Genomic DNA, 21,689 nt, shown 5'->3' on the forward strand with positions numbered 1-21,689 from the left:
AACTCGTCCCTCTACAGGAACAGGTTACAGGGGTGTACTCTCTGTACTTCTTAATCCCCAAAAAGGACGGGTCTCTCAGGCCAGTACTAGACCTCAGGCCCCTAAACCAATACATCTTGTCAGAACACTTTCACATGCTCACTTTACAGCAAGTCCTACCATTACTCAGTCAGGGAGACTTCCTCGCCACACTAGACCTAAAGGATGCGTATTTCCACATACCAATACATCCAGCACACAGGAAGTATCTCAGGTTTACCATCCAAAATCAGCACTACCAGTTCAAGGTACTGCCTTTCGGGGTGACAACAGCCCCCAGGGTGTTTACCAAGTGCCTAGCGACAGTGGCTGCTCACCTACGGAGAAACAATATTCACGTCTACCCCTACCTGGACGACTGGCTCATCCAAGCAAGGTCATCCCAGCAATGTGCCAGCCACGTGTCCCGCACTATTCACCTCCTACACAGCCTCGGATTCTCATTAAACTACCCAAAGTCTCATCTTCAGCCCGCCCATGTACAACAGTACCTGGGAGCAACAATGGACACTCTGGCGGCAAAGGCACAGCCAAACTCAGCAAGAATCAACAGCATTCTGTTGCTCATTCAAAAATTCAGACCCCAACACTCGCTCCCAGCAAGAGTGTTTATGCAGTTGATAGGCATGATGGCCTCCTGCATCTTCATAGTGCCTCACGCAAGACTACACATGCGTCCGCTTCAGGAGTGCTTAGCACGGCAGTGGAACCAGGCTCAGGGACAATTGAAAGACCTAGTGTTGGTGACCGGTCGTGCATACAGCTCTCTGCATTGGTGGAACCCACAAAACATTTGCAGGGGACGACCGTTCCAAGAGCCTGTACCACAAATAGTGCTGACGACGGACGCATCTCTCCTAGGATGGGGAGCGCATGTCCTCCATTACACAGTGCAGGGACTATGAACGATACAGCAAAAAAGGATGCACATCAACCTGCTGGAACTGATGGCAATCTTTATGGCAATGAAGGCGTTCAAGGTACATTTGTGCAACAAAGTCGTGTAAATCCTTGCTGACAACATGACTGCCATGTACTACATACAGAAGCAGTCGGGGGGCATACTCTCCACAGTTGTCCCATCTAGCGCAAAGCATGTGGAAGTGGTCCATTCAGAGAAACATCTTCCTCATGGCGGAACACCTCCCAGGCAAGGACAACCAGATGGCGGACCTGCTCAGCAGACACAGCCACCAGATGCACAAGTGGGAGATACATCCCTCAGTGCTGCAACCGTACTTCCAGCGGTGGGGTCACCCAGAAATAGACCTGTTCGCCACAAGGGAAAACGCAAAATGCCAAAGCTTCGCCGCCAGGTTTCCACATCCGCAGTCTCGGGGCAATGCGATATGGATGAACTGGTCAGGCAAGTTTGCCTACGCTTTTCCCCCAGCCCCGCTCATACCACTAGTAGCACGCAAACTCCGACAACACTCAATGACACTCATCCTAGTTGCTCCAACGTGGGCGCGGCAACCATGGTACACCACGTTCCTAGAACTTTCCGTGGTTCCTCATCAAAGGCTGCGATTAACACCCAGTCTTTTAACGCAGAGCCATGGCGACATTCAGCACCCAGATCCGCAACAGTTGAACCTTGCGATCTGGCTCCTGAGGTCATAGAATTTGGTTACCTAAACTTGCCTCCCGACTGTATGAATATTATCAAGGAGGCCTACAACCAGAGCATGCTATGCGGCGAAGTGGAAACGATTTGTCATCTATTGTAGCAATAATGACATAAATCCGCTAGATGCATCTACTCAAAACATCATATGTTACCTCTTACATTTACACAGATGCAATCTGGCTTACAGTTCCATACGGATACATTTAGCTGCCGTGGCAGCTTATCTTCAGAACAGGCAGCACCTTTCACTCTTCAGAGTGCCTGCTATTAAAGCTTTCCTAGAGGGACTCAAACGAATCATTCCTCCAAGACACCCACCTTCACCTGTCTGGAACCTCAACGTGGTTCTCACCAGACTAATGGGACCACCTTTTGAACCTCTACATTCCTGTGAGATACAATTCCTATCATAGAAGGTGGCTTTTCTAGTAGCTATTACATCGCACAGAAGAGTTAGTGAGCTGCAAGCCCTCACTATTCAGGAGCCATTCATACAAATTCACGCTAATAGGGTAGTGCTGCGAACTAACCCTAAATTTATGCCAAAGGTAGTGTCCCAGTTTCACATCAATCAAGCTATAGAACTGCCAGTATTCTTCCCTATCCAGATTCCGTGGCAGAAAAAGCTCTACATACCCTAGACGTTAAAAGAGCTCTCCTGTACTATATAGACAGAACAAAACTGCCCTGGACCCCGGACACTGGATGTAGCGTTGGACTTGCAGGACGCATATTTCCACATCCCCGGCCCACCGGTGTTACCTGCCGATCATGGTAGGCCACGAGCACTTCCAGTTCACCGTGCTCCCCTTTGGCCTTACCAGCGCCCCACGGGTGTTCACGAAAGTGATGGCGATGGTCGCAGCTCATCTGCGCAGGTTAGGGGTGTCAGTCTTCCCCTACCTCGACGACTGGTTGTTGAAGGCGGGCTCGCCCCGACAGTCGTCAGCCACCTTCAGACTACGGCCGACCTCCTGCACTTGCTGGGGTTTTCCGTCAATGTGCCGAAGTCGCACCTGTGTCCCTCTCAAAAGCTTCTCTTTATCAGAGCGGTTCTGGATTCGGCGTAGTTTCGGGTTTATCCTCCCAAACAGTGGGTTCGGGATATTCAGGCTCTGATTCCGACCTTTCAGCCTTTATCCCAGGTCTCGGTCAGGTTGACGCTGCAGCTTCTGGGGCTGATGGCCTCCTGCATCCTTCTGGTGCATCACGCCAGGTGGCGTATGCGGGCTCTGCAGTGGTATCTGAAGTTTCAGTGGGCCCAGCATCAGGGCAACCTGTCCGACCATGTCCTGATCTCGGAGGGCACTGCGAGACAGTTGCAGTGGTGGCTCACGGACCGCGATAAGGTCAGCGGCAGATCCCTCTCCCTTCTCCAACCGGAGCACATTGTTGTGACGGATGCGTCCCTCCTGGCCTGGGGGGCTGCATGGGAGAAACGTAGATCAGAGGACTCTGATCTCCGGCGGAGTCCCGGCTCGGCATCAACCTTCTGGAGCTGCGGGCGATCCGGCTTCGCCTGAAGGCATTCTTTCCCTCTGTCCGGGGAAGTGTGGTGCAGGTGTTCACGGACAACACCACCGCCCTATGCCAGGCGGCTTTGCGCCTCTGGCAGTGGCTGGAACATCAGGGCGTGACCCTGGGGGTTCAACACCTGGCAGGTTTCCTGAACGCCAGGGCGGACGAACTCAGCTGTCGGTGCATGATGGATCACGAATGGCGTCTGAACTCGGACGTGACGCAAGGTCTCTTTCAGCAGTGGGGAGAGCCTTGGTTAGATCTATTTGCCACAGAAGAGAACGCGCAATGTCATCAGTTCTGCGCGTTGGAATTTCCAAGGCGGCACTCGCTCGGAGACGCTTTTCGTCGCGTGTGGAGTTGCGGTCTGTTGTAATCCTTTCCGCCTATACCACTTCTCCCCAGAGTGCTGAAGAAGATCAGGCGCGACCGGGCCCAAGTCATCCTTGTGGCTCTGGACTGGGTACGAAGAAACTGGTATCCCGTGCTACTCAGCATGTCAGTCGATCTCCCGATTCGTCTGCCTCTTCAGGAGGACCTTCTGTCGCAGCAGCAGGGGGCGGTCCTCCACCCGAACCTGTCCAGTCTCCTCCATGCGTGGAGATTGATCGGCGACAGTTGAGGCGATTTGACTTGCCTCCTGAAGTCTGCGATGTAATTCTGGCAGCCAGGCGTCGCTCCACAAAATCGGTATACGCCTGCAGGTGGAACAAATGTGTGGCATGGTGCACAGCATAGGCTGTGAATCCACTCTCTGCCCCCCTTTCTGAGGTCTCCCCTTCCTTCTTTCTCTTGCCCAGCAGGGCTCTCCTCTGGGCACTCTTAAGGGCTACCTCTCTGCCATTTCCGCCTTCTTAAGGCTACCTAATCAGCCCTCTATGTTCAAGTCCCCCGTTGTAAATAGGTTCTTGAAGGGCATCACTCATATGTTTCCCCCTGTTCTTTTGTGATGCCGCAGTGGACTTGAACCTTGTTCTGACTATCTGATGTGCGCTCCTTTTGAGCCACTTCATAACGGTCCTCTTCATCTTCTCACTCTTAAGACTGCATTCCTGATTGCCATCACCTCTGCCAGGAGGGTGAGTGAGCTCCAGGCTCTTTCTTCCAAACCTCCTTTCCTTTCTGTCCATCCGGACAAAGTTGTGTTGTGGACGCGACCCTCTTTCCTGCCCAAGGTAGTCACAGCCTTCCACATCGGGCAGTCCATCACCTTGCCCACCTTCTTTCCGCATCCCTCGAAAGAGGAAGAGAGGCTACAACGTCTGGACCCAAACTGTGCGCTCTCATACTATCTGGATCGCACTCGCCAGTTCCGGGTGGATGACCAACTCTTTGTTGGTTACGTGGGCACTAAGAAAGGTCAGGCGGTGCACAAGCGGACCATCTCTTGGTAGGTCGTCTTGTGCATCAAAGTATGCTACTCTTTGGCTAAAAAGGAGCCTCCTGTTGGGCTGAGGGCCCATTCCACTCAGGCCACGGCGGCTACTACTGCCCTGGGCCGGGGAGTCCCCTTGCAGGACATATGTCAGGCAGCTACGTGGGCCTCGCTGCACACGTTTGCAAGGCACTATGCCTGGACAGCCAAGTCTGGAGGGATAGCTTCTTTGGCCGTTCCGTCCTCCAGGACTTTCTGGTGTGATTATTGGTTCGCAGACCCACCACCAGGGTTGGTGTTGCTGGGGTATCTATTCAAAGGTAAGGAATCTAATACTAACCTGTTTCTTTCAGATGCACAAGTTACTTACCTTCGGTAACGATTTATCTGTAAAAAACAGTAGTTAGTATTAGATTCCTTACAGACCCACCCATCCTCCCCGTTCGGCGAACCGATATCTAGGGTTAAGGTCATCCCCTTTCAGGGCCCTAGTTTCATGGCACCAGTGTTGGTTTTTATCATGGCTCTGCGTTTCTGGTGCGGAAAAGCTGTGTATAAGAACTGACGTCAGCGCGCGAGGGCGACGTCTAAGTACTCCGGCGACGTCATTCCGGCGCAGATGACGGACACGGAGCCGCAGACGACGCCTACCGACGCGCAAGGGTACTGCTACGCAAAAATTTCCGGATCCAGTCTGACGCCTGGGGATATTCTAAGGTAAGGAATCTAATACGAACTACTGTTTCTTACAGATATATCGTTACCAAAGGTAAGTAACTTGTGCTATGGGCTGAATATGCTAAAACAAAAAAAAACATTTTCTGGAAAAAAAAAACAGGTTACAGTGACGTTCCAATATAGTATGGAAATAAGATCTAATCTTAAAAAAAGATACACTGAAAAAACAAAGATTAAAGTGATATCGTTAGATGTTGATCTAACTTAAAAACGGACAAATAAAAAACAATAAAATCACTAAAATATAGTTTGAGTCGATTTTTATAGATTTAATTTAAATTTTATAGAGCACGGTGTATGCCTATAGGCGACTTGGCACTGACTTAAGTCGGAGCGAACTATCACTTGCAACGCACCATGATTTCCTTACAACCTCAGATATTACATCACTCGTGAAATGTTAAACAACATCATTGATGATATCACTAATAGAATGCTTGAAAAATTATGTTGATTAAATCACTGATGGCCTCCACCAGCGGATAGGACAGTTTGCTATACCCTTTTCATACTGGGAGATATTCAGAGAAGTACATCTATACCCAGTTTTCCACAACCTTTGTAGTAGTAATGAGAATAACCTGTCGCAACAAGTAGAATATGAAGCATATCTGTGAAATCACTCACAAGATCTTATGCTCTTTTTCTTTATTAGTATTCATGTGTTTAAGAAATGTAATGTGTCTGTAGATATTAATATGATGGACAGTTTATTTAATAGTAAACTTGCACATGTAAATCAGTCACAAGTCTAAGTTAACTTTGTGAATAACACCGATAATTTGTTGATAAACAATAATAGAATAAACAGTTTATTAAAACATGAATACATGAAAGCACAGTATTTGGTGATTGTTTTACTTAATGAGATGTACATGTTAAATACTACCTCCGGCGTAAAATTTAAGTCAACAGATTCAAATGTATGCATTAGGCACTGATACCCCAAGCACAACAAGATCCAATGCTCATGCCTCTGTAGTTGGTAAAAATACCAACAGCAACCAGCACCAGCAGCAACCACCTGAAGTGCATCCTGCTCAACACTCGCTCCGTCCACAGACACGCCGTCCAACTCTGGAACCTGATCGACACTACATCCCCAGACGTCGCCTTCCTCACGGAAACCTGGATGAACGCCTCCTCAGCGCCCGACATCGCCATCGCCATCCCGGACGGATACAAGATCACCCGGAGGAACCGCGTCAACCAGACCGGAGGAGGTATCGCCATCGTCCACAAGAACACCATCCGCATCACGACCAACACCGACGACACCCTCACAGCCGCCGAGCACCTACACTTCCAGATCCACACCGACCCCAAGACCACCCTCAGAGGCACCCTCATCTACAGACCCCCGGGACCGCGCACACAATTCAGCGAAGACATCGCCGACTTCATCAGCCTGCACGCCCTCCCCTCCGCTGACTACATCCTCCTCGGGGACCTCAACTTTCACCTGGAGAACAACAACGACCGCAACACTACCACCCTGCTGGACAACCTCGCCACCATCGGTCTCAAGCAGCTGGTGACCTCCCCCACCCACTACGCCAGACACGCACTCGACCCCATCTTCTCATGCAGCAAGCACATCGCCTTCAGCCACGCCACCGGACTCCACTGGACGGACCACAGCTGCGTCCACTTCAGCTTCAATAAGAACACGATCCACCACCACCAGCAACAGGTCGCACGCAGAAACTGGAACAAGATCACAGCCGACCAGCTCGCCGCAGCCCTGAGCCAAGACCCCCCCGCCAGCTCCGCGAACTCCAGCCAGGCCGCCAACAACCTCACGAAGTGGATCAGCAACTGCGCAGACGACCTCGCCCCACTGAGGACCCCGCCCAGCAGACCCGGGAGTAAGAAAGCACCTTGGTTCACCGACGAACTCAAGAGCTCCAAGAAGAACTGCCGTGCCCTCGAGCGAGCCTGGCGCAGAGACCCTACACCAGACAACATGACCACCCTCAAGCTCGCAACCCGAAAACACCACCAACTGATCCATACCACCAAGAAAACCGCATTCAAGGAACGACTAGACAACAACGCACACAACAGCAAGGAACTCTTCAACATCGTCAAAGAGCTCTCCAATCCCAACGCCGGAAACAACGACATCACCCCATCACAAGACCTCTGCAACTCCCTCGCCTTCTACTTCCACAAGAAGATCGCAGACATACACAACAGCTTCAGCACACAACCGACGCACCCTATGACCGCACCAACGACCCCCACCACCACCCTCCGCGCCTGGACCCCGATCACCACCGAAGACACTATCCGCACGATGAACTCCATCCACTTCGGATCTCCAACCGACCCCTGCCCTCACCACATCTTCAACAAGGCCGACGCTGTCATCGCACCCAACCTGCGAGACATCATCAACACCTCCTTCACCACCGCTACCTTCCCAGAGAGCTGGAAGCACGCCGAACTCAGCGCTCTACTGAAGAAACCATCAGCGGACCCCACCGAACTCAAAAACTACCGCCCCATCTCGCTCCTCCCGTTCCCGGCCAAAGTCATCGAGAAGACCGTCAACAAGCAGCTTACCGCCTTTCTCGAGACAAATGGATCCCTCGACCCCTCGCAGTCCGTCTTCCGGGCCAACCACAGCACCGAGACCGCCCTATTCGCAGCCACCGATGACATCCGAGCCCTGCTCGACAGCGGAGAAACTGCGGCCCTCATCCTCCTGGACCTCTCCGCAGCATTCGATACTGTCTGCCACCGCACCCTAGTGCAGCGCCTCTGCAACGTCGGAATCCAAGAGAAGGCACTAGATTGGATCATCACCTTCCTCGCCGGAAGGACACAGAGAGTCTGCCTCCCCCCGTTCAGATCAGAAGCCACTGAAGTCATCTGCGGCGTTCCTCAAGGCTCCTCGCTCAGCCCCACCCTCTTCATTGTCTACAAGAGCCCCCTCGCGGCCATCGCACGCCAACACAACCTCAACATCATCTCTTACGCCGACGACACCCAGCTGATCCTCTCCCTCACCAGCGACCCCGCCACCGCCAGGGCCAACCTACGCGAAGGGATGACAGACAAAGCCGAGTGGATGAAGAACAGCCGCCTGAAACTGAACTCCGATAAGACGGAAGTCCTCATCCTGGGATCATCACCCTCCGCCTGGGACGACTCATGGTGGCCCACCGCCCTGGGCAGCGCACCCAAAACCACAGACCACGCACGCAACCTGGGCTTCATCCTGGACTCCTCCCTCTCCATGACCAGACAAGTCAATGCCGTCTCCTCGTCATGCTTCATCATCCTGCGCATGCTACGTAAGATCTTCAGGTGGATCCCCACCGAGACCAGGAAGACGGTCACCCAGGCCCTCGTCACCAGCCGACTAGACTACGGCAACTCCCTCTACGCCGGAACCACCGCCAAACTCCAGAAGAGACTCCAGCGGATCCAGAACGTCTCAGCAAGACTCATCCTCGACATCCCCCAACACAGCCACATTTCCGGACACCTAAGAGACCTGCACTGGCTTCCGGTCAACAAGAGAATCACCTTCCGTCTCCTCACCCACGCACACAAAGCTCTCCACAACCAAGGCCCAAGATACCTCAACAGCCGCCTCAACTTCTACACTCTCACACGCCAGCATCGATCGACCAACCACGCCCTCGCCGCCGTCCCCCGCATCCGAAGAGCCACCACAGGAGGAAGGTCCTTCTCCTACCTGGCCGCCAAGACCTGGAACTCCCTCCCGACCCACCTCCGCCTGACCCAAGACAACCTCGCCTTCAGGAAGCAGCTCAAGACCTGGCTGTTCGAGCAGTAGCAGACCCCCCCCCTCCCCAAGCGCCTTGAGACCTTCCGGGTGAGTAGTGCGCTATACAAATGCTTGATTGATTGATTGATTGACATAATCCTGAAAACAGCAGAATGGTGTACACAATTAGAACAACACTTAAACCCATACTGTGACTTGAACCATTTGGGTGTCGCCTATACATTATACAGTCTTCAACAATGTATAATGTATCAGGATTTTAATAGAGCTTCTGGAAATAAATGTTTGAGGCATGTGAGCTGTCGATCACATGCTTTGCATACTCCTGCCATCCAGTGTTGGGTCCGGATGTTTGCACTTTGTCTTCGAAGTAGTCTTTCCAGTCATGAGGTAGGGGACTCTTCCTTTCGGTGATAGTGCGCATGGGCATCGACTCTATTGTTAGATTGTTTTTTTCCGCCATCAGGTTCGGAGGTGAATTGCTGTGCTCCGGTTCGACACGTTTCTCAGGTTCCCTTCGGTGCGCAATCCACTTACCCTCGACGGTATTGCTATTCAATCGTGTTTCCCATTCTCTGCGTATCGTATAGGTTTCAGGATAATCACTTTAAATCGGAAACTTCGTGAAGTGAGCAACTTGTCTCTCCCTAGAGCACAGCGAACAGGACTGCGGCGTGCACAAACCCTTCTGATCCTAAAAGATACTTGTGACCGTCGGGCTCGGCATCATGAAATGCAACATCAATACAGCGGCTTCATTCCAGGTCTCTTCAGGGAATATTCTGAACACGATGACGCCGCCGCGCAATGAGCCGAGGAAGAGGATGAGCACATTTCTATGTCTGAAGGATAGTCCGACATGGACGAAGACATTCCACAGGGTCAGCATACCGTGAGTACTAATACTCCCCTGCCCCAAACTCTACCTCTGCTCAAGAGAAAGGCTCCGGTCCCTCCTCTGCCTTTGGGCAAAGGTAGGCAACGAGAACAGGTTTCAAACGCCCCGTTTTTTGGGCCCAGCACTGAAACAGATATTAAATCCTTCCGGTTCGGGATTGAGTCGACCCCATTCGGGCACCGTGCCAGAACAATCGGCACCGAGACCGGAGCATATTTTGGCAGTAATCCCTCCGCTACTGAAATCATCTTCAGGTCCGAACACATCAACTTAAAAAATATTGGTACCAAAACAAAAAAACGCTACAACTCCATCAAAGCAGCATCGTTTTGTCATCCCGCCTTCAAACCCAGACCCGAAACAAAAGGAACTGGTCATCAATCTACAAAACCTATCCAAAGGGCACCCCTTCATCAACCCAGTTCCACAGACAGTACTAACAGCAGTCGCATCGCTCACTGGTTGGGGAGCTCATCTCTCGACTCACAACATTCAAGGTCTGTGGAGTCAAAAGCAAAAGCAACTTCATATAAATCATCTAGAGCTGCTAGCAGTATTTCTAGCGCTTAAAGCCTTCCAGACTCACCTTACAGGCAAAACTGTCCTGATATGCACCGACAACATGACAGTCATGTTTTACATACAGAAAGGGGGGGGGGACACTCTCTCCAGATGTTCAGCCTTGTACAAGCCATTTGGAGGTGGGACATACATCACAGAGTTTCTCCTGGCAGAACACCTCCCAAGAGCAAACAATCAGATCACATGTCTTCTCAGCAGGGTGAGACAACAGATTAACAAATGGGAACTTCATCCTCAAGTTCTAAGCTCATTCTTTGAAATGTGGGGTTTTCCACAGATTGATCTGTTCGCAATACACCAAACTTCGCCTCCAGGTATCCACACCCATTGTCCAAAGGCAATGTACTATGGATGAACTGGTCCGGGATACTTGCCTACGCTTTTCCGCCTCTCCCACTCATACCACTAGTGGCTCGGAAGCTCAGACAAACATCCCTCACACTGATCCTAGTAGATCCCACATGAGTCCATCAACTTTGGTTCACTAACCTTTTGGAGCTGTCACTTGTTCCTCATCAAAAACTACATCTCACACCCAGTCTCCTCATACAGAGCCATGGAGAGAAAAGACATCCAGATCCCAAGCATCTCAATCTAGCTATCTGGCACCTGCAATCATAGTTTGGCTATCTGAACCTTCCACCAGACTGTATGAATATCATTAAAGAAGCCAGAAGGCCTACTACAAGGGCTTCCTATGCAGCTAAGTGGAAGCGGTTTGTTATATATTGTAATTACAACCATATCAACCTGCTAGATGCTTCCATTCAAAATATAATTTGTTACTTACTACACTTGCAGCAGTCATGATTGGCTTACACATCTATACGTTTACATCTCGCTGCAATATCTGCATACCTTCAAAATAGACAGCATCTGTCCCTATGCAGAGTACCCGTTATCAAGGCTTTAATAGAAGGACCCCCACCTGCTCCAGTTTGGAATCTTAACTTCGACATCTGTAAAGCTGCAAAATGGTCTACACCGAACACATTCACCAAGGACTATTGTGTAGATGTGTTAGTGAAACAATAAGCTAATGTAGGCCAGGCAGTACTTAGAACATTCTTTCAGACAACTGCAACAGCTACAGGTTAACCACCGCTTTGGGAGAATACTGCTGTATAGTCTATGCAAAGCATGTAATCTACAGCTCATATGCCTCGAATGGAAAATGTTACCCAGTAAGCATCTGTTCTTGGCATTTAGAGCTGTAGATTCACATGCGCCCACCTGGTTCCTATGCCTGTTGCAGTTCTCTCTTACTTTATATACATATGCATGGTCATCTCTATTCTACTCTTATTAACTCCATTCTCGCCCTCTGTGGGAAAACAATTTAACAATGGAGTCGATGCCCTTGCGCCTTATCACCGAAAGGAGAAGTCACCAACCTTGTGACTGGAAAGACTTCTTCGAAGAAAAACAAAGTGCAAACATCCGGACCCAACACTAAACGGCAGGAGTGTGCAAAGCATGTGAATCTACCGCGCTGCATGCCAAGAACAGATGCTTACTGGGTAAGTAACATTTTCCATTTGCACCTTCTTTATCTCTAGTTTATATAGATATATTGCACATCATGACAAATGTTTATTGTAAACAAGGATACAGAAATCCGCACCTAAATAATGTATTGTTACAAGAAAATTTCATTTTTCCCACATATTTCTGGCAACAGACCTTTGATTTAAGCTGCAACCTGTTTGCAATACACATCGGCAACTCACAGTAGTTGTGCTGAGTCTCTACCTTGTTTAATAAAGTACTTGTAGTAGGACCCCAAAGTAAATCACAAAGAGGATGTTTTTATTTAGGAAACAGGACTTCAGCCTCCGTCTCACCAACTGTCCTTGTACATAATAATCAAGTTCAACCTCCAGATCTCTAGAGGGGATTAGTATGGGGAAATATGCAATCAGTTTGAGTGGTGGACATGTTAGTCTGTTACTTTGTTGAAAAGGAATATTGGAGGAATAAAAGACGGAAGGGCCTAGAATTCTATTATTTTTAGTGAGTTTATAGCCCAAAACCTTTCTACCCCACGGCAGAACTTACAGGATATATTACCTTTGGCTTGCATTGCGGGTGTAATATCATTTATACTAATCAAAGCACTGAAAGATTCACTATGTATTGAAACAAGTAACGGCTGCTGTCCATCTCCAGAGTAAGAACCCATGAAATTCGAATGCCGCGAAAAACACACAATCCCCCACATCGTGACCAGAACCTGAATTAGCAATCATATCAGATTACATACCTGAAACAAAATTGAATGACGCTTGGTCGCAGATGGTACCATGATCACTTTTAAACAACCTTAAGCAGTAGCATCTTCAGTTTCACTTTCAGGGGCGCATGAGCAATTGAAAGGCGACAAGGTACAATTAATGTCTGCACAACAGGCAAGAACATTGCAATAAATTAGTGCTCATTGGTGTTAGTGTGCATTTCTCATCAACCCTAGGAACAGCATGTGGATATTTCAATTCCTTATATTCGTGTTCACAGGTAGTATATGGACCTCCGAGAAACTAGCCATCTATAACAGGAGCAAGTAAGAAATTAGGACAGCTCCAAACTCCATATTTTTAGCCCAACCAAGCAAAGAAACCAAATCAATTGTGTTCAGCAGAACTCACCTGGGGTTTGGCAAGTCTTGTAACTAAGTACATTGTGCTACAATGAAGTAAAAAAATATAAATCTGCAGCTGCTCTAGTCTGTTTAACTTCAATCAAGTGCTAAACAACTTCCTGCATTTATAAGTATGTTAAAAAAAACTACTCATCGTTTTGATCAATCATACGCTCAAGAAACAAAGGAAATAATGAAGCACAAAAAAAATGAGGATCACAAATATTTATTAGCCACAAACTAAAACACACCAAGGAGTTGAGCGAAATTAGATTTTCAGGTACTCAGACTGTTGGAACAAATAACAAACTGCATCTTTATGGAGACACAAGGTGAGCTGTTTCACAAATTTAATTGTGATGTGGTGCTGCATATTCATGACGAACTATAAGTTATCTTAGGCGATTCATTCATTTTCAGGTTAAAAAAGCTTGCAGACACTCACGATAGACTGGCAAATTCATCTTTGAGATCTCTTTCCCTCATTGAACTACCAAATTAAAGAGTAGGCTTAAAACCACAACTGATGTCTATTAAGTGGTTTATAAATAGAGAAGCTATAATAGATTAAGCAGGACTACTTTGAGACACGTTAGTTTTTAAATGAGGATTCCTGAAAATAAAAAATGAATAGTGAATTCTTAGAAGCATCCCGATTTCAAGAATGTGCCATTCAGTACTGCTGGTCACGGAGTAACGGGGATGTACCAATAACACAGTATTTGGAACTATAGTAGTATTGGTGACAAATCAGCACATCTAAAGAGCAATGTGAAAATCTAGCTAAGGGATCAGGTCATCTTCATAATGTAATGCAACTAGCTAAACTATACAGGAAAACCCCAATACAGATTTTTCAATATGCAATAATCAAAAATGTTGCAACAGTTACAGAAGGGAAAGTTACCTGGCACAATACACAGTTTCTGTGGAAGCCTTCTTCATCTTAAGTTGAGAATCGAAATACCAAAAGCGTGACTTGGCAACACATGGTTGGGGGCAAAGATCCGCAAGGGGAGGGACTTTAGTTTTAACTTTAGGCAAAGCCCGCCCAACAACCTTGCACTCCAGAAGGTTCCCCGAGATTCTTTCTATATCCTGACCAATATTCATTGCAAAAATATGGCAATGGTCTGCTGCCCCCACTTGCTTTGTGCTTTCCCCAGCCAACATACCCAGGTACCATCACCTTTTCCTTTTAGGTCGAGCCTAGAGTCAGCGCGCATGCACTGCTCTGCGAGGCTTGTTGTAGTGGAGTACGGAATAGAAGCCCCACCCACTTTCCGCCCATATTTGTCATTGGCTTCAGTCTTAGTCCCTCATAAATGCTGCCTTCTGATTCAGTAATCGGCTTGTTAGTCCCTCCTTAGTACGGCCTTGTCCTCATTTGTATCCTCCCATGGTGACTGGCCCCTTTACTTCGGTTGTTACATGGTATGTCTTCCTTAGTCTGTCAGCACTATATTAGTTTTTGAGTTTATCACCTCAGCTGTTCAGTGAGCAACTCTGGGAGAGAAGGTAGCATGCGCTGCAATGGGCGACGCGGAGGAGATCCGATAGACTCAGTCAGCGCGGTAGACAGAGACTTGAGTGTTTTTGTGAGCAGCACAGTGAGAGAAGGCATGCTGCATTGTGTGCCTCAGTGAGGCGGGTGTCTCTCACCACCACCACGGCGGTGCTGGTATTTCACTGAGCTGGACTTGACCCCAGCCTCACCACCACCGGCAGCTGCAGTTGACTCGCAGTCATGAGACAGACCCACCCGGATCAGGCAGATGGTGTTGGTTACCCTGCCGGGCCCAAATTGTTGCGACACGGCCACGCAGGGGGCCCGTCAGTTGCCACGACGCGGCTCACCTGAGAGCTTCAGCCAAAGAAGTAAGTGCCTGAAAGAGAGTTACACAGATCCCGTACATTAATCTAAAGCGCCCACTACACCACATCTGTAAAACAGATCCTTGTCCTCTAAGATCCTAGCACCAACTTACTGACATACTGGTCACTTTTAGAACCCTAGTACCATCTGAACACTCTTATGCTAACATTGTATTCTAACATGACATCATAGAATCACACTTACAACACTGACCTGCCCAAGTGCCACCCCACTTGTGACGCATTACAGCGTCACCTGCAATGGCGGCTGGGGAATTTTAAAACGGGTGAGGCTTAAAATGGTTACCCGAATTGGAGTAAGCAAGTGTGTTTGAATTATTATTCTGTGGGGGTTCTGTGAAACCCCAAGAAATGTCTGAAAAAATAGCACCAAATGTTAAATTTTACTCCAAAGGTTTTACAGGCAGTTCGAAAGGATGCTCATGAAAACGTTTCATAGATGGCTTTTGCCCCTCAGGGTCACTCATGCTTCCCCTTTGCCACCCTCCTGCTCCCTCATCTTTTCACTTCCTTTCAATATGTTTCTCTTTCCACTCATTCTAGCCTTTATCTCATATTCCCTTCACCTCCCTCCCCTTTTATGATCTTTCTAATTCACACAATTTTCCCTCTCACTCTTCCTATCATTTTCATTTCTCTTCTTGCTCACTCCTCTCTTACAGCAAGTGTGTTTCCTATTCATGTCTCTCGTGCTCCTAAACCCTTTTACTCCCTGTTAGACTTCTAATCTCCTGGTTCCTCATCCTTACCTTTGGATGGGGCCTGAAGCCATGATCTAGGGCTCAGGAAATGACCACAGGGAAGCACTCTTTGGGAAGCTATTCTGCTGCTTGCCAACGTTTCTTTTTTGCCACAATTTGTAAGATGTGGGAGGCTGAGCGGTTTCGCTGAGAAAGAGAGACTGTGCCCACTATTGTAGAGGCCAGAATCACTGAGATAGAATAGGCCCAGTAATTTTGGTTTTGTATGGCAGCGGTTTCAGCTTCTCCACCCACCATCCTCGTTCACCTGCCTCCTTGCTTCACTGTCTGTCACATCGAGAAACCACAGAAATGTGACAAGGACAAACAAGCTGCTCACAATATACACTCCCAGGATAGATCACTCTAGGAGTGGTTGTCCAGTCTCAGAGATACCCCCAGAGCCTGCTTCTAGAGATCAAACAGTCACTGTTGCAGACCATCTGGCTCCAGATTCAAACAAGCATTGGCAAAGCCAATAGGTCTCGCCTACAAGAGCTATAGGGTTCGTCAATGCTTTTTAACCATGTTGTACAGCAGCACTCCATATCAAAGTGTTAGTTTGTTTTTTACTTTCAGCCATGCTGCTACACAACATGGCTAAAAAAATATTGACAAAACCAGTTGCTCTTGTAGGTGAGACTTGTTGGCTTTGCCAATGCTTGTTTTGAAATGTGAGGGAATAGGTTGGGAATGGGTGGGTTTTGGTTTTTCCTTCCTCTTTCTTGGTTCGTTATTGATGTTAATTGATCTGTTTTCCTTTGAGGGAAAGTTAAATATTTGAAATTGTGCTTTGGATGCAGTTGCTGCAACGTATAATCTGCATCGCTCTAGTTATGCTTATTTGTCTAAAAAAGTGCTGCGGGACGCCTCACATCTCCATTCACACATCTTATACCACATGTAAAACCTCTGTGTCTTTTGCGAAATGTAATAAACGGATTGGAGAGAAAAAAATATGCATCATTGATGTTCATGATTATCACAATTATAATAAGTATTTCTCATATTTTGTGCATGGAAAATATTTTAAAACTCCATTCCAGACACAGAGGTACAGACATTTTCCTACATGGTAACGATCAACTTGGACAAGGTCACCCCAGCATTCACCGATTAACATGAGTGTTTGTGAATGCAATACTGTGTTGGAAGTACAACCGACAAGACAAAAGGAAAAAGAAAAAAAGGGGGGGCATAGTAGAAACACCCTGACCACCTAGGCCTCTTGGGTGGACACAAGTACCCAAATGCCCCAAAAGCTTTTTTTTTTTAAATAATTCTGCATGAGTCACGTTGGATCCAGGAGTCCTGCCAATAATTCTTTTTTTTAAAGTGCAGGTTGCCGCGCTTTGTTTAATTAGGCCCCCGGGTGGGCCTGGTCCCGGGGGCACTTACATGTAATGATGGTGGGGCCCACAAGTACCCCCCGAGGACTGCCACCTCCCCGGGCTAATTCACATAAATGCGAGCGGCCACATGCCCTGGGGACCCTCCAACGCCCCAGGGCAAATTCAATTAAATGTGGGGAGGGTGTACGCCTTCCTTCCCCTCCCACTTACCCCACCCCCCACCCAGCCCCGCAGCCCAGAGGACAGCCACCTCCCGTGGCTATTTTTAAAAATAATGTGTGGGGGGCTCTTGTCCCCCCGAGCAACCCCTCGGGCAACTGTATTTTAAATTAAATATGGGGGCCGCGCAGCCCTCGCAGGAGCCGTAGATGGCCCTGTGAACCGCCACTCCCTAGGGCCGGCTCCAGCAACGTCCCGGGGTGCCCACTACCTGGACATTGCAGTTTGCTCTGGCTTGGTGGGGGCGTCTGGTCCGCTTCTTGCAAGTGAGAGCATTGAAAATACTAATTCCTAAGTTAAACATCCCTGTAACCTTTGGGTTTTTTTCAGTAAATTTCTAAGTTTTTTTTTAAAAGCTAATTCCTAACTATAATATCCTGTAACCTTTGGTTTTTCAGTGAAATATATATATATACTTGATATGAACATCTAAGCATTGTAGCTGCAGCCTCTGTGTGGAGTTTGGAAATCTGTGTCTGTCCATCTCATTGGCCATAATTTGCAGCACCTAATGAAATAGACGGACTGCATATGGTTTATGACTGTTTTCACTGTTATTTCACTGTCTATAAACCCTGTTGTATTAACATTGGTGACTGTGGGTTTCCAGCCTGACAATATGAAATATTCAAGACGGTGACTCTATGAAAGACACCAAAGCCGGAGAACTGTATTTACAGCTAAATCACTAACTTATTGGACTTATCTGTACCCAAATTGGGCCAGCTCCAGACTCGTGGCTTTAACCCATTGATGGTTCTTGGTTATCCCTGCAACTGCCTGTCAGTATTTTGCGCTAAAGGTGTTTTCTAGTCATGTAACTAGTTAGGGCAGTGTAAGCTTGCCTCATAGAATTTTGAAAACAATAACTTGAGTCCCTTTGTAGTTGTGTTGCATTAAAAACAAAGTTAACTTAAATAATTTGTACTTGACTAATTTATGTTCTCTGTCTGATGTTTTGTCTTTCCTTAAGCAGGATGCTACGGGACACATAGAACGCCATGCCGAAGAAGACAGCAAGATAGACACGTGAACAAGCTGGCACCTCCCATATTGGGAAGCAGAGTTATATCTTGGACTATTCCATATGTTAAGCGCCTTGTAACTCTCATCTAAAATGCCACATGCTCCTATCCTCTAACACCTATTTTTAACTTTCCCAAATCTTTTTTTGAGTGAAGATAAGAGGGGTATCACTGCAGTGTAATGTGGTGTATAAATAAGAAATGGGTTGGAGCTTGAGCCAAAAAGCATAACATAGAGATCTTGTTTTGCACTCATTAGTAACTTCTTCAGGATTCGGCTTGACGTCTATCGTTCCATGCTTGTATCTTGATGCCAGACTATTTCATTTGAGTGGTAGAGCCTCACAGATGAACCAGAGCTGATTAAACTAGGGTTAGCAATTTTGGGATCAGCATTGAGCTGTCTTCTAATTTGTTCCCTAATTTAGTCTTCTACCCTGTCTTTTCATGATACATGCCACTGGTTGACAAAGATTAAAATGTTTGTGTATTTCCTCTTTTGACATGCCACCACCATCTCCTAGGCATAAGCTTCCATGTGAGTGACACTAAAACTGGTCAGACCTCCAAGTAGCAAAAAGAGAGAAAACAGACCAATCTCCTCATGTGAACACACCTTTGCTTTGCAAGTCCCTGGATTCCAAACAGAAGCTGGGTTAAAACATCCGCTTAGGGGCATGGTGGAGCAGGCTAAGGCAAATCATTTCCGCAGTTAAGAAGTGAAGAGACAGGGGGACAGGTTTACGATTTTACCCCAGGCTGGCTTTTCATATGCAACTGCCTCCCTCTTGTCTGAGAGACCGGCAAGAAGTGTGCATGTTTTAATGTGGTACTTTTAGTTTGTTGGTGTTTTTAAGAATTGGCCTACTCGTTAGGCACAGTGGGAAAAAGGGATGCATTCTCCTTCCCCACCTACCTAAACAGCCTGGGGCAGATACTCGTTTATGACCTTTTTGGAAGGTATAGGCTAATAACGTTTGCATATATGGCCGCTGTGGCAAAATGCAGTGAGGATCCGAGATCCTTAGGACGATGATCAACTCGTTGAAGCAAGTATTCAGTGCACGCCCTTTTACACATTGATGAGAAAACTGGCACATTCATTTCTGAGCATTCCTTATGGAAATGAAGTGCGAGAAACTTGTCAGTAAACTAAAATTCTTACTTGCGGCCTTGCCACCTAGACTCAGTTTATGGAATTTTACAAACCTCTGCCTTTGAAATAGGCAAAGGTTTACATTTTTTTTAATACTGTCTGTTCTTTTATCTTGACTTTTAGTAATCTAGCTGATGCCTCAATCAATACTTATTTTTTCAACCTGCTCTGGGCATATTGAGAAATATATTTGTACCTTCTGCTGACATTACAAGTTTTTTAATTTGAGAGCCATCAATACTCCAGGAACATAAACAGACATTTCTGGTATGAAATAGTCGTTTGGCTGTCTGTTATTGTGCTTTGTTTGAAATTAGGGATTGATGGTCAGCATTGATTTCCAGCCTGTTTCACTAACATCATCCATTTAGAAATGCCCTTAAGTGAGAGTAGGTGATGCCCATGACTCGCCAGGCTCTTTCTAATGAGGTTTTTGTGTGTATGCAAGAAAAGACAAAGTCTTGGTGGTTCCCTACAATCTGTTCACTAGCGAAGACCCTAAAACCCAGGGAAGGAACAAGGTGACCACGTGAAGGAACATAGTCGTCGTCATGAAGGGGTAGAGCCATGTGTTTGAAGATTAGTGTTTGGTGAATGCAGTGCTTGTCGTTACAGGGATTGGAGCACGTTGAAAACTTTTATTTTCGTTTTTTCTTTTTCTTGTTTTTCCTTTTGACAAACGTTACGAATGTTGAGTGATGAAGACCTAAAGTTTCATTGTGAGTATGCAAGTTTTTTTGTGGAAATTCTTTGGGGTTTGCACAGTATTATATTGCTTTTGTTAATTGAAACCATTGTTTGCTGTGTTCAGTTTCAGCTTTGACCCTGCAGATGTAGTAAGAGTGGTTGGTGTGAGTTAGGAATTCAGATATACATAAATCCTGGCTACCCAAATATGAGTTAATTTCAAAGATTGTCAAGGTAACTGATTGCCATCAGTTTGAGGTGTTCCTTTATCCCTGACTGAGAGTGAAGACAGTTAAAGATTCTAAGACTAAACCAGTATATACTTTGCTACAGTTTAAACAAATGACTCTGTTTAGAGAAGTAAACCAGACCCAGAACATACACAGATGGTGCACAGTAGGATTTTACTCGCAATAAAAATGTTCTGTAGGCTGCACGTTTCAGACTACATTAAACACACCTTACTCCGTAAAACATAAACCATACTCTACGTTTAGCACATTTATAGTTTGACCAGCATGTGACTGTATGGGTCTGCGAACCCAGCTCACTGCGGGGCAGCTCTGACAATCCCTCCATGGCACAGATTTCCTCATTGACAACGTGACTGTTCAGCTAGATTTGGCCGCCCCATCATTACGATAGCACCCTCTGCGCTGGCCTCAAGTACAGAGCAAACTACATGCAATTGTACCCATTGGTTATAAACGTAGTGGTGCTAGATGTTTGAAACTGCAGCTCCAGATGTGGTATCAAACTAATTGCATTGCAGCTGCACTCTGCCTTGCAAAGTAACGTCACTAGCATGAAATTCGTCCACACCAATTAATTCTTTGGTATGTATTGTATTTGTATAATGAGCTCCTTCGTGTGTGGCAATTCCACAGCAGAACAAACACTGCCCACATACTTGTGTTGTAATTTAGTGCAATTGTGCTTTGTCTGAGAAGCGACTCATAAGAGATAGGTGCAGTGACATTTTAATTTGCACAATCTGGGCCTAAATGTGCTTAGTTGCCATTTTGAGGACTACAGTCCTTCTAAAATGCAGGCGCGGCTTTTGCCATTTATTTTAATTTTGTGTGGCTTTTTTACTGAAAAATGAGAGCAGTAGTAAGTAGAAACATATGTCTGTATAATACACACGCCTTACCTTTCTTTGCTGGTAAGTTTTACTGTGAGCTCATATTTCTTCAAAGCCTGCATCACCACAGTGACCTTTTACTATTTCCTTCAACAAAAACTTTTTAACAAGCTTTCCTTCATATAGCTTAAGCCCATGCGTCCTACTTAAGCAGCTTTTTTTGTTTTGTTTTGTTTTTCTTTTGGTGCTAAAACCCTTGAAACAATTCACTCCTTTTCTTGGTCTTCATACATTCATGACACCTGGTATGGCATAAAGGTGTCTTATGACCTTCTACAGATGCTGACTG

The 21,689-nt window shown here is 46.9% G+C and overlaps 1 protein-coding gene and 1 non-coding gene across 5 annotated transcripts in view; one reads left to right on the top strand and one right to left on the bottom strand.

Annotated features, from left to right (window-relative positions):
* Positions 1 to 19,776, top strand: part of ZNF106 (zinc finger protein 106) — a 395,360-nt gene extending 375,584 nt beyond the window's left edge. For 3 of the 4 annotated variants that reach the window (XM_078659625.1, XM_078659626.1, XM_078659627.1), the window contains one exon: positions 18,362 to 19,776. In XM_078659625.1, the coding sequence (XP_078515751.1) occupies positions 18,362 to 18,421 (60 nt within the window). In that variant the 3' untranslated portion in view covers positions 18,422 to 19,776. The remainder of the gene's footprint in view (positions 1 to 18,361) is intronic. The other variant, XM_078659628.1, reaches the window with a different exon arrangement.
* Positions 12,870 to 12,998, bottom strand: LOC144783548 (small nucleolar RNA SNORA68). The gene has a single exon (XR_013601505.1). It is a non-coding gene; the product is annotated as a small nucleolar RNA SNORA68 (small nucleolar RNA).
* Positions 19,777 to 21,689: the final 1,913 nt, after the last annotated feature.

This window comes from Lissotriton helveticus, chromosome 9 (assembly GCF_964261635.1).
Source record: "Lissotriton helveticus chromosome 9, aLisHel1.1, whole genome shotgun sequence".
Taxonomy (NCBI): Eukaryota; Metazoa; Chordata; class Amphibia; order Caudata; family Salamandridae; genus Lissotriton; species Lissotriton helveticus.